This window comes from Crocodylus porosus, unplaced genomic scaffold (assembly GCF_001723895.1).
Source record: "Crocodylus porosus isolate Cpor-Errol unplaced genomic scaffold, CroPor_comp1, whole genome shotgun sequence".
NCBI classification, from domain to species: Eukaryota; Metazoa; Chordata; order Crocodylia; family Crocodylidae; genus Crocodylus; species Crocodylus porosus.
Genome location: NW_017728886.1, coordinates 183,408,142 through 183,423,549, shown reverse-complemented (window position 1 = coordinate 183,423,549; position 15,408 = coordinate 183,408,142). Strand labels below are relative to the sequence as shown.

Here is a 15,408-nt window from a genome sequence, read left to right as displayed (position 1 = left end):
ACAGTGGTCTCCAAACTTTGTACAGTGTTACACTGAGTAGTACATGTATATAATTTATAAATAAATAAATATACATATATTGGGGGTGCATGCTCAAAAATGTTTTACTGAAAGGGGTGCAAGATCAAAAGACTTTGGAGACCACTGCTCTAAACGACGGGTCAGCATGAGCCTGTAGCAATACAAGTTAGCTAAATCACCCTAACTGGGACAATGAATGAAGCAGGATTAAAGTTGGAGCAGTTTTTATACTTTGTGTTGCCACAGAACAGACACGACAGCTGTGTTGTAACAACCTATATTGGTACCATTTAATAATGATGCAGTTATTACATGTGCATGCCCTATTTCTTGTTAAGTAAGGTGCATACATTACTTTCTCCTATGAAAAACTCACACAATATTCTAGAAACATCAATGCTAGCTATGATTACAGCTGTGACTAATTAAATATTTACCAGCAGGTCTATTATCATTGCAATTATTTCATAAGAGGTTGGTAAATGCAATAAGAAACAAGCAATATCACCTTAAGCACAGAGGTATTTTGGAAATTATAGAATAAATTAGCTATAGCAGCATTACAACAGAAATCACAAAAGTTTTATGCTAGCTAGACATAAAGCGAGTTCCCTGATTTCTTTTACTTTTACCAGCAAATCATCTTTTAAGTTTACAGTCAAACTCTGGCTGTATTTTAAGATGAACAGAAAGACCCTGGGCATAGTTAATTTGGATGAAGGGGCCAAAGTGAACTTCGAAAATTCTCCTGCAATATAAAAACTGCTTTTTCTAAACTTTAAGGTGGGATATACACCAAAGAACAAGATAGTACTTAAAGGCTAGCACTGCATGAAAAAAACTTCAATACAGGACACTGCAAGAGCATGAAGATTGTTCCTCAGAGGAAGATGACTTCAAATAAAACTCTTGCATTTTAGCATAGTGATGTCCTTCAGGAAAATGAAATTTGGGATTTGTTATGGATTCTGATTTTACATCTTGCTCAGCACAAAGTAACTGCTACACATGCCGAGCAATTTTTTATTTTTATTTTTATTTTTTTATTTTTTATTTTTTATTTTTTTTACAAATAAAGGTCTGAAGTCTACACGCAACAAATGCACGTGCAATAATCATACTTTTTTTTGCGAAGGAATGTTTCAGAATACTTAATGTAAAGAAATGCAAGAGGCAAGGATTTATTTTGAGTGATATCTTTTATTAGACCAACTGTAGTTGGGATAAAGTTAGACACCTTTTGAATGCAAAGCATTGAACTTTATCTCAACTATACAGCTGATTCAACAAAAGATATCACCCCCCAAAAATCTTGTCTTGCATAATTCCTGGACCATTAGAATTACAACCTCATTCTACCACTACCGTATCTTTAAGAAAGCTGTGTTTTCTGATCCACAGGCTCTGTGGCAATATGAACTGCATTCACAGGTAGCTTCTGCCATCTTTACTCATTTTAGCTACCATACATACTCCCACTGATTAAAGAAGTGAAGAAGTTTGACACAAGGATGGCAGAATTTATCTCACGATTTCCATGAGAAAAGACTATATTCCCTTAAGAGCCGGAAGGCATAGAAGACATTTGAACAGACAAGTTTACATGTTTAAAACACTTTTGCCTGTATATGCTGACATATAATCTTATAAACATGCATCTTAAAAATACTTTTTGTTTTGCTTTCACTCTTTCTATATTTCTCACACAGAACATTTTTGGACTCTGCACAGCCAGCTGCCCTGAAATATTACATGAAATTGGGAAAATAGTCTGGCCCTACTGAAAGATGACTCTTGCATTTCGTAATGAAATCTGTAAAGCTCACCACTCACCAACCCAGAAACTCACCTTTTTAATTTGTTGACCTGTGTGTGTGGGATGAAGGATATTAAAAAAAACTACAGAGAGGACTGACATTTCCTATTTCAGTTTTAGCTTCACTCTAAATATGCCTCAAGATCTTGCGCATATATGCAAGAGACAGAAAAAGCAACAGCATGCCTTCTGGTAGAATGCTGCCTATTGAGCCATACACAGCTTTTATATTTTCAGTGGAGGCAATTAATAGAATACAAAAGACAGCCTTGAGTTCTGCAATACACACAGTTCCTACAAAATGCCCAAGGGACATGGCTGAAGGCCCCTTCAAGATTCAAGGAGCACGTTTATTTTAGTTCTTGAAAGGATCTGATGCAGAATGAGAAAGGGTCCACAGTAATTTGACCTCCACAAAGAAGCGGTACTCCTTCATAGCTTGAGCTCTTTTGTCCAGCATTCATTTGTCAAGGACATTTACCAATGTCACAGATGCTAGAATCTATTAATCTTATTTGAACACTGAAATAAAAAAAAAGACTGACGGAACTACTAATTGACTGGAAATCTCTCAGCCAGGAGACTGTGAGCATCTTTTGAGCTGCTACTTTAACTAGTTCATGATTTTTGGGACAGTTTCATCCTCCAGGATTGATTTCTGGAGAGTTACTGTTCTTTTGGGCTAACTGCAACACCTGCTTTTTCTTCAAAGAGTGAAAGCCTTCAGGCCGTTTATCATCATCAACCTGACTAAGTTCCAATACAGTTAAATAAGTTCTTCGAAGCACTTATATGTAGAGACACAATATGTAATGTTAGTAGTGGTTGATTTGGGTCATTGACATACTGTACTTGATTTATAGAAACAAGAGAATCTAGCAGAGCGAGATGACAGCTGACTGCTTCTCATGTCTTCTGATAAAAATATCCATACCTACTTTTCAGAAAATTCTACTCAGCATTTTTGTGGCTCATTATGTTAACTGTCTATATACCACAGGCTTCCCAAAAAGATTTACATACTTAAACATAAATTTACTAGCTCTTCATAGAGCTGGAATTAAACTGGCTGATTTATACAACAACTACAGGATACAACTGTGTTTACACCTTATTCCCCCTTGACTAATAACCTACTCCACAATTGTTCCATCGAAGGGAAAAAGAAACATGAAATCAGCAGGTCTACTTGTAGAATAAAATACTGCCTGATTTGAGGAAGAGAATAGAAGTGGGCTCATAACATAAAACAAAGATTTTAATTATAATTCATACCTTGGCATGATGTAGATCTACTCCATACATAGATAACTTTTTGGCATTCTCTAAGAAATGCATCTCAGCCTCTGCAGGTGTCATTCCCCTGAAGAAAAGCAAACTTTTCTAGTATCAATGTCAGGACAATACTTCATAGAGTAAACTTCAGCACAAGAAAGTACATCCTAGATGACATCTTTCATAATAATCCCTACCATTCCCATTGTTCTTTTGTACTGAATAACAAATTTTGCTTTCCAACCGACCATTTCTGTCCACAATTATCAGGTCCCCTAGAAAAACACTCTCCAAATTCTAATATTTCCTTATTCCAAACTCCAAAGTTGAATACAGACTGAATTCTACATTCATTTCTTCTGCTTACCTGTGGCTCTTGTGCAGCTCAATTACTTTGTCTTCCAGTTCTTTAGTATGATTTGGTGCAAAGCGGAATTCACTGACATAATCACTTCCATATTCATCAGGATCATAATCTCCAAGTTCAGACTGAACAGTGTAGGAGCCCAAAAGAGCAAGAGTAACAAAAGAACAGGGCAGTCGTCCAGATACTATGTCATCTCTCAGCTGTAAACAGAGGTAGTACCTAGGATAGATAAGAGCAAGATTTCTTTTAGCTCATGAAGAAGTGCTGCAGTGCAATTAGTAGTACGAATTTCTACTTTTTCCTTGACTTTGCTGTGTGCTGACATGCTGTAAGCCATGGGGCAATGAATTATTTCTTCAACTGTAAACTAGGATTTAAGACTTGACTACCTAAAAAGTGAGTATTAACTCTTACAATAATATTTGCAACATACCTTGAAAACCTTTGATAAAATAGTGAGTATGCTGCAATTAGTGCTTGGTAACAAATTCCTCCCTACAGAATATTACGTATACCAAGATATCTTCCTTCATAAAAGAAGTTACTCAAAATATCTTCATCTCATTTATAAAAGTAAGAATTGTCTGTAATAACTACTTGAGTAATAACAAATAATTGAGTAGCTTCTTTCCCAACCAACAAAAGAAAATGAATTCTGTTTCCTAAAGGGGAAAAGAACTGCACCAGTTCTGAATAGCAACTGGTAAGTTCAAAAGGTAAAACAGAAGTCTCATGATTAAATGGTGGAATTTTCTTAAAAATAACTTTAATGGTAAGTGACATTTCCTAGCTCTGCTGCTATAATTATGTCATTAATGATGTAATTGGGTGCCAGATGGAAAGAAGAGAAGTTTCAGAAGAACTAGGAAGGGTACGCAATGGGAAGCCACAAGATCTGGATTGAAATGTTGGCTCTACCACAGGTTCACAGTTTGACCTTGGGCAAGTTGTTTAATTTCTCTATTTTGATCCTTGTTGATATGATTGAGTGGAACAAGCAAAGAATTACTGTCTGTACTCTGTTTAACAGTGAGTTTTTTGAGGCAGCGTTGGTCTCATTCTGCATATAAACACACACACAGCAGAGTAGGGCCTCAATCTGAGCACGACCTTTTTGTCAGTACCTTCAAACAGCAAAAAAAAATACTCAATACGTACACAATACGAGTGAATAGCAGATTAAGGACTATAAAGCACTAGCAGTGGAGGGTGACCATAATGGGAAACTGTTTTCCCAATCCATAGTCTTTTAAGGTTTTAGCACTGGGGTGAAGATAAGACTTTCTGGGCATGAGTGTCTCAATAGGTTAGACACGGTTGGGGAGGGAAATTTAGGCACGTAACAGCGAGGTGACTACCCCAAATTAGTCAGATATAGCATTTTTCCAAGCTGCTGTGGCATATCTATTAGATCACACTCTGTTTTAAGACACTGTCAATATAGCTAATAAAAAACAGCCACCATCCTAATCAAGCTCCTCTTCCCTGCCACATTTACATACATCAGTGTTGTCCAATTGGCAGCTCATGGACAACATGTTACCCTGGCTGCCCCTCCCCATATTACTCCAGCTGTAGTGGCAGCCAGAGTCTCCAGGCTTCCCTTCCTTCCCCCAGCTTTTCTTCCTGTTCCCATCCCAGAGGACAGCATGGCACAGCACGTGGTGCTGGGGGAACCCATGGCCAGTAAACAGAGTGGTGGTGGTGGTGAGCTCCCTACTGGTACAGCCGACAGGGCACATGACTCCCAGTTTGAAGTTAGACATACATAGCCCTGACACACACTGTCCTGGGGCAACAGGATGTTATGAACTCCAAAATTAGAATTAGACTTATTTAAAATATGTATTGGGAAGCCTGATTTCAGCAGTGTAGTGGGCAACCTGGCCAGCATCCCTAGGTTCTGCCTTTGGGGCAGGGAGGGTGCAATAACAACTACTGACTCAGCAGGAGCCAGTGCAGCCATTTTTCAGAATACAAAGTGGTCCTACTATATCTCTACCTGATTTTGATGTTACATTATCAAGCAGGGAAGCCTTGTAGTTGGCAAAGGATGAGGTCATAACTATAGTAAAACCATTAATATTTTCTCTGCTACTAGAACATCGAGCATTTCCATCAGTTCATCACAATAAGGCAGCTGAGAGCAATGCATGAAGCATTTCATGCTTTCACTCATTTGGAGTGCAAGTGCTGTCAAACATGCATTCCAAAACACCTTTCCAAAGTATGTAATGTCTCAAGCACCTGGTAATGTCTTCAGAGAGCTGGGCAGGATCTGGAGGGTAGAATTTCACATTAAATGCAAACTGCCAAGCGCCACCTGGAACAAAACACAGGCATACAGAGTCTTTATAAGTACAAATGAAGTTACACATAGCTTTATACTGCAAATCATCGAAAGGGTGAATTAGGAAATATTCCAGTCAAATAAAATGGTAATGATAAGATTTACAGTGTATCACTCATAAACAATATTTGAGATATTGTTTGTTTCTTTCTTTCTTCAATATTTCTTTCTTCTTAAAAATTACAGATTTCATGCAGGCCTTCCATAATTTCTTCTATGGTAAGACTTTCTCCTAAGGAAGTGCTGCCAGACTTGGCTCTATGTGAACAGTAATTAATTTCTAATGCTCAGAAAATTCGGTGAGCAAATAGTATACTTAATGAGGTTAGCCAACAGAAAAACTAGTCTACCTGACTTTGAAAAAAAGTGAACACCAGCAGCTAAAAATTAAAACAGGCTCCAAATATATGACCACAATTAAGTGCAAAGTACAGAACTCCATCAATTTATCTGTCTGCAGACCCCCCATCAGCACTGTTTCAAAGTGCTATTTCAGCATATATTTTGCCCTTAACAGACATAAATTATTGAGCAAACAAAACTTCAAGGACAAATTTTGAGGACGTTATTGCAAAATTCCACACCAAGGGAAGCATATTTAACACCCGGGAAGCTCTACTTAGTAATGTCAGTAATTTAAAAGACCCACATGAGTCACCATCTTAGATCACAGGTAATAACTTTACACATCTTATATGATGTTTTTATAGGACCACAGTTTAAATGCTGTAGAAAAATATTACCAAGAATATTTCTTTAAACAAGGAAGACTCAAAGGGATAAGAATTCCTGGAAGTCAAACATCTGTCTCATACTTAATTTGTCCAAGACTTCAACAGTACAGTACCATATTAGATGAATTATTCTCAAATACTGGAATGACCCCAATGTTGCTTGCAATGGACCTGTGCACCCCAGAAAGCAGAATTATATATTCTAACCAGTATGCAGTATTAATTTTGGGTTTTTTACCATGCATAAGAGAGATTTCTAAGATAGTTCAACTGTTCTAAAAGTCTATTTATTCCAACTGAACAAATTTTCTGAAGCTAACAGTCTTTTTTTTCCCTTTTACAAATGCAACTGTCCCCAACATCATATGTATGACTAGACTTCCCTAGTTAATCTCTTGCTGTCACAATCTTTCATTGTCTAGCTTTTCACTAGGACATGCATTAAATATATTTCAATCAACAGTGTGCATCTGAACTACTTTAATTGTACTGACAAACACTGTAACTTAGGTTCATAGCACTTCCTTCTCCTGAAATAATGTTCCAATGACATTAGGAGAAAGATTTTATTTAGTCTTTACTGCATATCATTTGTAGATTCTTTGTGGTACTGTTTTGCACTATTTGCCAAGGGTGCAATTACAATATTTTTTTCCCCCCAGAATAAGGAAAGGAAGATTTTCACTTGAGTTTAAATTAACCCTTGGAATGCTGAAAAGGGAAACTACTGTATTAGGACCTGATATTGCAAACACTTACTACTACATATTTAAATCGGCTGAAAAGGCTTGACAGCTGGAAGGCAATATTTTTAAGGTGTATAGCAGAGACAACTACTGAAGTCTTCCTCAAAATAACAAAATGTATGCATCTACAAACTGTAGACATTGTATCAGGTTTGCAAAGAACTGCTGGAAGAAAAAAAATGTAGTGACATTGAGCTCAGCAGCCCTCACACAGAGCCCCTTCAAGACATTTCTGAATTCCTAACATACCATGCAGCTAAATTTAACAACCAAGCTTTTTAAAATGTTCACATGAAGCAGAAAATTGATTGATATGCTGTGAAATAGTACGCCATCTTAATAACAGAGTTCAAGTTACTGGAAAACTCAGTGTTTGAAATGCAAGAGAGAGATCACAATGTTTTGAGGAAATGGAAACCATTAAGGGTAGTCACATGTTCTGGTGTAGGATAAAAGCAGTGTTCCCAGACATGACCCAAATGACACTCATTCAAAGAAAATAGTTTGTATCTATGGCACAGGCCCCCAGGGTTATACTGATTAATGCCAAGTTTACACTTTTGCATCTCTGCAAAATGTCAAATTGTTTTTAGTAACGAGACATTTATATTTTATGATTCTGACCAACTGATTGATCATCTTACAGGGCACAAAACATAACACGAAGGAAAAGTGGTCTAATAATTCTTGTTTTGCACAGTCAGTCAGAGTCTATGAACTGATGATATCCTTGTAGGAAGTCCCAGTGAATACTGCACTACTTTCTCCATTTTCTTGCTCCTCCATCTTCACCTTTTCCACATATAATACCTTGAAGCTGGTGAAAATGCTTTTGAAACTTGGCAGGTTTGTACCTCACTGGGAATCTCTGACTAGTAACTGAGGCTTAAAGCATGATGGGATGTAAATTACTACATGTCTAATGAAGGAGTATTTCTACTTTACAGACATCCAGCTAGAGTGTTTCACTTGAAGCATGCGCATTCCCCTAAAAAGGAATCTGTCACTTAGGCAGTATGTTATTTATGGCTCAGAGTTCGTTTGTCCTTGGCTTTAGCTCTGTCTGGGTCTCCCTGACTTACACAGCAGGTCAGAGTGAGGTCCCCTCTACATGTTACAGGTATCACGCAATTAACTGGTTAATTGTGTAATTACCTTGAGATGAGCTACATGCAAAGTACCTAAAAAGCCCCAACAAGACATAAAAGCCCCAACCAACCTAAAAAGCCATAAAAAGCTCCAACTAGCTACAGACAGGCCTTGAACTAAATTTATAGCTAGCTGCACATGTAGCAGGGTCTCCCCTATGGCTGGGAGCCCCATGCAGCTGTTGACTCTTAGTCCTACAGCTGTGGATGCTGGGTCCCCACAACATATCTACTGGTGCTGGGACTCAGCTATCTCCCAGCCCTGGGAGTGCCACAGGGTATGCAGCTGATGTGATCTCCCTGTCCCAAGGTCTTCACACATCCCAAGCCTGGGAGAAAGAAGTAGTTGAGATCTCCCAGCCCTAGCAGCTTTGCACACCCCTGGGACAGGCAGATGGCAGCAGCTACATCTTCTAGCCACAGGGATGCACAGGGAAGTCCATAGGGCTGGGAATCCCTGAACTCAAGGGGCTCCCAGCTGTGGGAGCTTGCTTCTTGCTTGTGCAAAAGAATTGGGATTGGGCTCCCCCCACACCATCTATAAGGCACCAAGAGATCTAATGCTTGATCCCACAATAACATCTTCTGTCATGCATTCGGCATGGCAGGAGGCACGACTGTGTTAATCACACATTAGATCCCACTGTGCCTTTACCTACATGTGCAGCAGGGCCCTGACTGTCATATTTATTTTTAGGGCGTAATTAACTTGTCTATTCAGATTGGCTCAGCCTGCATAAGATTTCTGCCTTTCTCAATATGTTCCTTCTGGTAGGTTTATGTATCCTGAGGCCAAGCCAGGAACCTAGGACAGTGAACATAGTAAAACAATTGATGCATGGGACCATGGGATAACAGCATACACTATCTGCTAGTCCTCATGTAATACTATTGCACCTTTGATGGTACAGATTCTGCAGTGGGATGCTACATGACTTGCATCAAGTATCTAAGTTCCAGTATCAGAGCACCTAACTAGAAAGGCTGGGTGAACTATTTGTAAGGCCTAAATGATGTGGGTTCTGGCTACGGCAGAGACCATGATGTCTGTAACCCTAAAACTACTGGCAGATTCCTGGCTTATAAAATAAGGCAGCTAGTATCAAGACAGGTCTCACTGAACAGCCCACTCAAGCAGGCCCATCCCACCCACTCCTGCTCTTCAAATGCCAAAACCAGAAGTGAGGTAGTGAAGAATTCCAGCGGGGTCCCTCCCTGCCACCATGTTCAGCACATTAAATAGATATCTCAAGAATGATAATTAGGACCACCACCCCCCTTCAGGGCGGCTTCCCCACCAGTCTACATACATTGTCTATCTTTCAACTGCTGCTAAAAGCAGCATGTGCTCAGCAATGGAAACCAACTATGAAGTTGATTAAATGCAGCCAACACTGAGCACAACTCCAAAGTACTTAACCCAAATTTGGGCAAACATGCTGATGGCAAGAGTGTGCTTGTGGGAAGCCCTGACACCCTCTCCATGGTGCCAAAAATGCTTTGATCTTAGCCAAGGTCTACCACAAGGGTAAGTTAGTGAAGCCTTCTGAATGAAATATATGGTAGTGCCTATTGAGCACAGCCTCCTCAGCAGTGACTCTTATTAAAGTCATGGTGAGCCACTACACTGCATACATTTTGACATCCTTGTCATTACTACAGCTGAGCTGCACCTTTCTTTCCCATTTCCAATGATTCCTGTTTCTTCATCAACCTTAAGTGTCTGGCAAACATCACCAAACAGATTCCTAAACATTTCAGGTAGAACCCCTCTGTTACCCTGTCTCTAAGTCTGTCACATATGATTAGTATAACCCCACCCTCCATGAGGTGAAGCCGGACCAGGCTGCCTTACACCTCATCTGCATATAAATTTTTGGATGATCCCAGGAGTCATGACAAGAACACCTGGTTCTAGTCATTTGGGGGGGGGGAGGGGGAGTAATTAACACATGGATCTTTTGCAGGGTATATCTGGAGTACACACACAATGAGCAGTACTGATCTCTGGGTCATCATGGCTTGAAATGCTGTTGACTCTGCTGTGGCTCAGCCCAATGAACTATATAATAAACCACGAACCTTTTGGCTTTGAATTAATATCATGCACATTTTGTACTATGTAAAAGTAGGTCCCAAAGTGCTACATAGAAAAGTATGTATGGAGTACCTGTGATAAAAGTTGCAGCAGTTTCAAAAAAGGTATAATGCATCAATTATGGATGAATGAAATCTATAAGCATTATATACAAATTAATACAGCTGTATTTATTTCAGGGTCAGTATTTTAAAATTTGCTCCTTACTTCTGTGTGCTAGGGAGAGCAGGGTCTAACAGTAAGGAAAGCAGGAAGGGGCTGCAGGCGAAGCAGGTATAAGGGCAGGGGGCAAAGAGGCTATCTGACCCCTCCCCACCACCCAGATTTATTTTCCTTGCTGTAGCAGTGGGAGGGGGACAAATTCAAGACACACCTCCAATAATTAGATTTTTATACCTGAAAAATTATATTGTTTATAAATTTTCAAATTTAGAATCTAATTATTGGAGATTATTTTATAACCAGCATCATCTTATATTCACTTAAATATGGTAAATACATTTTTGCCCTCTCTCTAATCCATCCAGAACACAAGGCATGATAAATACATATACAAGACACATCCCTAAAGATATTAATGGACAGGCGCTTCAGTGTCTTTCACAAGAATGGGATCCTGGCAGACATGCAAACTGAAGATACTATACTTGATCTGAGCCTTCAAGAGGCCGAGAAGCGATACATGCTTTCCTAGAGCTCATCAGGATTGCAGGGTGAACTGTAAGGACTGACTGGTTGAGCAATATGTTAAGTATCAAGTTAACTTGATTAAAAAATGATGTTAACAAGACTGTTTACACAGCATGTATAGGTTGTATCAGTATATATAGCACATCCTTTTTTTTTTAGTGAAGCCTTCAATTCTTATTGCTGTTTCTTATATATGTATTATATTGTAGGTTCTCTTTCTCTCCATATGTGTAGCCTTCTATGGACTGTAGGATTCTACAGCCTTTTCTCACACTATTTTCAATATGCCAGTTGTATGGAATAACAGGGAAAACTGGATTTCACAGTTTAGAGAGACTTGGAAAACTACTGTATTTAAAACTAATTTGTAACAGCCAGGCTGCTCTCCTACTGCAAAAGTTTTCCATGCATCCATGCAACAAACAGTGACTGATTACAACTTACTTCGGATCTGCTTTTTGATTTCCTTCGCAGGGTCCAGCCAATTCTGTAAAAAAAATTAAAAAGTTTCTTTTTTGAATCTGACTCAAAAAATACAACAAACATTATTTTTAAACATTTAATATTGACAGCAACTGAAATTACTTTTTAAAAGCTGAGGAAATATCATTTTTACAGCTGTGTTAAAATGTGGCTTCACACTTTTTTTTTTGAAATATCAAATGTAACAGCCAACAGAGCAATTTGTGCAAGTGTACATGCATGCATGTACATGAGGTTTTTGCAATATTACAGTATTTTAGAAGTTAAAAATCACAGTAACCTATGTATTATGTTCCTAAGACAGACTGAAAGCTGAAGCCTACTTAGTAGCATAGAGAAAATAAAAGGAACCTTCCATAGTAGCACCTCAGTGCAAGTACTGGCCACTAACCTCCAGATCACAGGCATTGTCCCCAACTGGTATAAGTGCCAGTGCCAGTCCCTCCCCCCCAAAAAACAGGTGTTGCTTTTGCAGTCCTTCCATGTATACAGCAATGAGCTGAGCTTGTCATCTGTGAGGGAGAACTGTACAATACACTGGCTTAAAAAAATAAAAAACTCCCCAAAAAACAAGGAACTGACATTGCTGTATGTGATATCTGGCCAAGGAGGGTTGCTAGCTGATTCAACGAGATTCTTCTTGGGGCTCTCACTGCTGCCTGGCATCTCCAACAGTCTCTAACATTTCAGCAGCATAAATAGGAAAACTGGCCTGCTTTATAGCTGTTTCTTTTTCTCAAATATTGGGAGGCTATGCCCTAGCACTTCAAAATTGTCTTTTAATACAATCAAATTAATATTTAAAATGTATCATGGAGTTCACATAAAAAACAGCTCATTATTTCTTCCAGGAAAAATTCCACTTTTTCCAAGAGAGGTAAACAAATGGAACAAAGGAGGGGAAAGAAAAAACAGAAAAAGAAAAACAGCCAGCTTGCAGCTACCCAGAATCAATACTGAAAAAATATGAGCCCAGAAAAGCATAATCTATTTACCGAATATAATAGTGCTGTTTGCATGAATACAATTAGGACTTCATTATGGTTTCTATTTTAAATCCCTATTTGCAGATATTTATAACATTTTATGTGAACACATATAAAGAACTTCAGGCTGGAAGACAACTTTATTTATTTAAATAAATAAACATATGTTTGAGAGGAAGGGACAGTTGTGTTTTTATATATTACAGCTTTAAAATAATCTACTTGCACAATGATAAATAATGCCCCAAAACTTAACATTACTATAAAGTAACTTGATATATGAAAATATTACGCATTATAAATCTGTAACACAGGATCTTTAAGTAACATATTATTTTGATCTCAATTCAGGAAAGCATACTTGTTTAGGATCGCATTTAGGTATGCGCTTAAATTTTCACCTTGAAGTTAAATGTGCCTATGCATTTTCCTGAAGTGGGATACATCTAAGCAACTGCTCAACTGCTTTTATGCATCTGGCACCCAAATCTTTATTTTTGAACAGGGTGTCCTAAAACGCCTGCTGATTAAAACAAACAAATAAGTGGAACAAAAAACAAAACACAGCCTTGTTACAGAATTCTTTTGTAACAGTTCTTAACTATCAACATATATTAAAAGGAATCAAAATAACTTGTGAAATACCTAGATGATCCTTTGAAATGATCTCCTAATGTGTGTGCAATTGCATTAGATTATCATTTAAAAACTGAAATAAAGTAATTCTGCCTATCTGTGTCACAACCTTAACGCTATATAAAGCATCTTTAGTGTTAATTTATTTATGCATATACCATAAGACTTTGACCTATGGAAGGAATGGAAGACAATAAAGCTAGAAATGAAACAGCTATACATTTCACTTTTTTGGAATCGTAAATTACCAAATCAAAAAAGAAGAGCTTCTGATTCATTTTACCAGAGACACATTTTTTTTTAAGAGAGTTTGCTTGAACTATGGACATATTCTTTGAGAGGAAAAATACGAATAATTTCTGGATTTCTGGAAATGACGACAGGAATAAAATAATTCTGAAAGCCACATAGTGTACACAAACTGGTTATTAGGTTGTCAGTTTTGTAGAGATTATTTCTATTTCATTTTAGTCAATGAAAAAACAATTAATTTGTCTTTCACCTTTTGGTTTTCTGCGTCTCTGTAAGTTAGGCCAAAGTAGTCTTTTTCCAAAAGGTTCAGATGTTCACACACTTTGTCAAACAGTACTTGACCTCTGGAGCGTTTCTACAGGAAACAAAAAAGAAAAATAAACCATCAGCTGCAATTTAAAAGTGTGCGCGCATGTGCATTCACACTTTCCCCTTCCCTTTTAATATAATTCGTAAGACTAAAACAATATTGATTTATTTTAACCTATTCAGCTTTTAAAATAATTGATTTGAGGCTGTATAAAATTCTGCTGAAATACGCAAATCTGCTTTTCATAAAAATTGATGTCTAAATGTGGATTTAAAAATAAATCAATCAATACATGTAACATGCACAGCTTTGATTAGCAGTTATTTTTCTGTCCCATAAAAGCTGGCATTTTATTTACATGTACTTGTAAAATGGTTTATTCAAAACCTTTTTCTAAATGCAACACAAAAACACCAGATCAATAAGCTCCTCTCTGTGAATTATTAAACATGTTAATCTTTAAGCAATCCCAAAGAGGCAAAAGCTTGGGTGTGGAGAGACCCCCTTCCTTACTGTTCTTCCTTTAAGGTTTACCTTTAGGAGATCAGACCCAGACCCCACTGGTCAATGAAAAGACATCCATTATTCCAGCGGGAGTTGGATCAAGTCAAGAAAGCAGAAATACAGAATTCTTCTGTAATATTTATCAGTTCTAACAACTTCCAAGAGAAGACAGTTCTGTTTTGTTTTTTTAGGGCTGTTGATGGTAGACCTTCCCTATTCCTGAAGAAGGGTGTGCCCAAACGCTTACAAAGAACAATTTTCCCAACTATTTAGCTGGTCTAATAAAAGTTATCACATCTACCTAAAGAACCTTGCTTTCATATTTTTAGAACACTAAGGCAAGAACTTCTTATCAGGCAGGGTGTTTTTAGGGGTTTTTTTGCAATAAGCCATAGGAATTCATGTTTTTGTCAGTGCTAAGTGATACATGAAATGCTGCAAAGGTTTATAAGCAGAAGACCTCTTATGATCCATCTGCATGGCATTATATTGTTGTTAATTATCGTAACTAAATTTCACACTACACAGGATTCAAACAGAATTCTGGGGATTTTTTCCATCAGGCACTACATTTCTCAGAGCCCGACCCATCTGCCAAGTGCTCATGTATGGAAAAAAAAAATCACTTTTATAAAATATATATATCATGTTTCAGTTTCAGCTAGATGCAAGTGGAACAGTTTCATTAGTAACAGCCTTCAGCATGTATACAAGTATAACAGAAATACTCTGAAATTCTCCCTTGAAGCCGTGACAATGAAGCATGAAACAAAAAGAGAGAGAGCTTGTTTAGAACCTCTCTTCATTAAAGTAATGCACAGGGGGGGGAAAAAAGTGTGGGAAAAGCGGGGGGGGCTGAAAACCGTTTGCTTTTACGAGAACTCAGGAAGCATCTACATGCAGCTTGTTTCCCGCTCTGTTGTGCAAACATGCAAACTGCAGACTTGCAGTTGGAAAGTCCTTAGCTTCGCAACTATGCTAGTTTGAAATGC

General features: G+C 37.9%; 1 protein-coding gene across 17 annotated transcripts in view; it reads right to left on the bottom strand.

The window, feature by feature from the left end:
• Positions 1–15,408, bottom strand: part of EPB41L3 (erythrocyte membrane protein band 4.1 like 3) — a 131,919-nt gene that overhangs the window by 36,710 nt on the left and 79,801 nt on the right. For 11 of the 17 annotated variants that reach the window (XM_019546311.1, XM_019546374.1, XM_019546321.1 and 8 more), the window contains exons 4-8: positions 13,853–13,957; positions 11,690–11,732; positions 5,727–5,802; positions 3,480–3,698; positions 3,113–3,215 (exon numbers count right to left, since the gene is read on the bottom strand). In XM_019546311.1, the coding sequence (XP_019401856.1) occupies positions 3,113–3,215; positions 3,480–3,698; positions 5,727–5,802; positions 11,690–11,732; positions 13,853–13,957 (546 nt within the window). The remainder of the gene's footprint in view (positions 1–3,112; positions 3,216–3,479; positions 3,699–5,726; positions 5,803–11,689; positions 11,733–13,852; positions 13,958–15,408) is intronic. The other 6 variants (XM_019546331.1, XM_019546366.1, XM_019546448.1 and 3 more) reach the window with 1 other exon arrangement.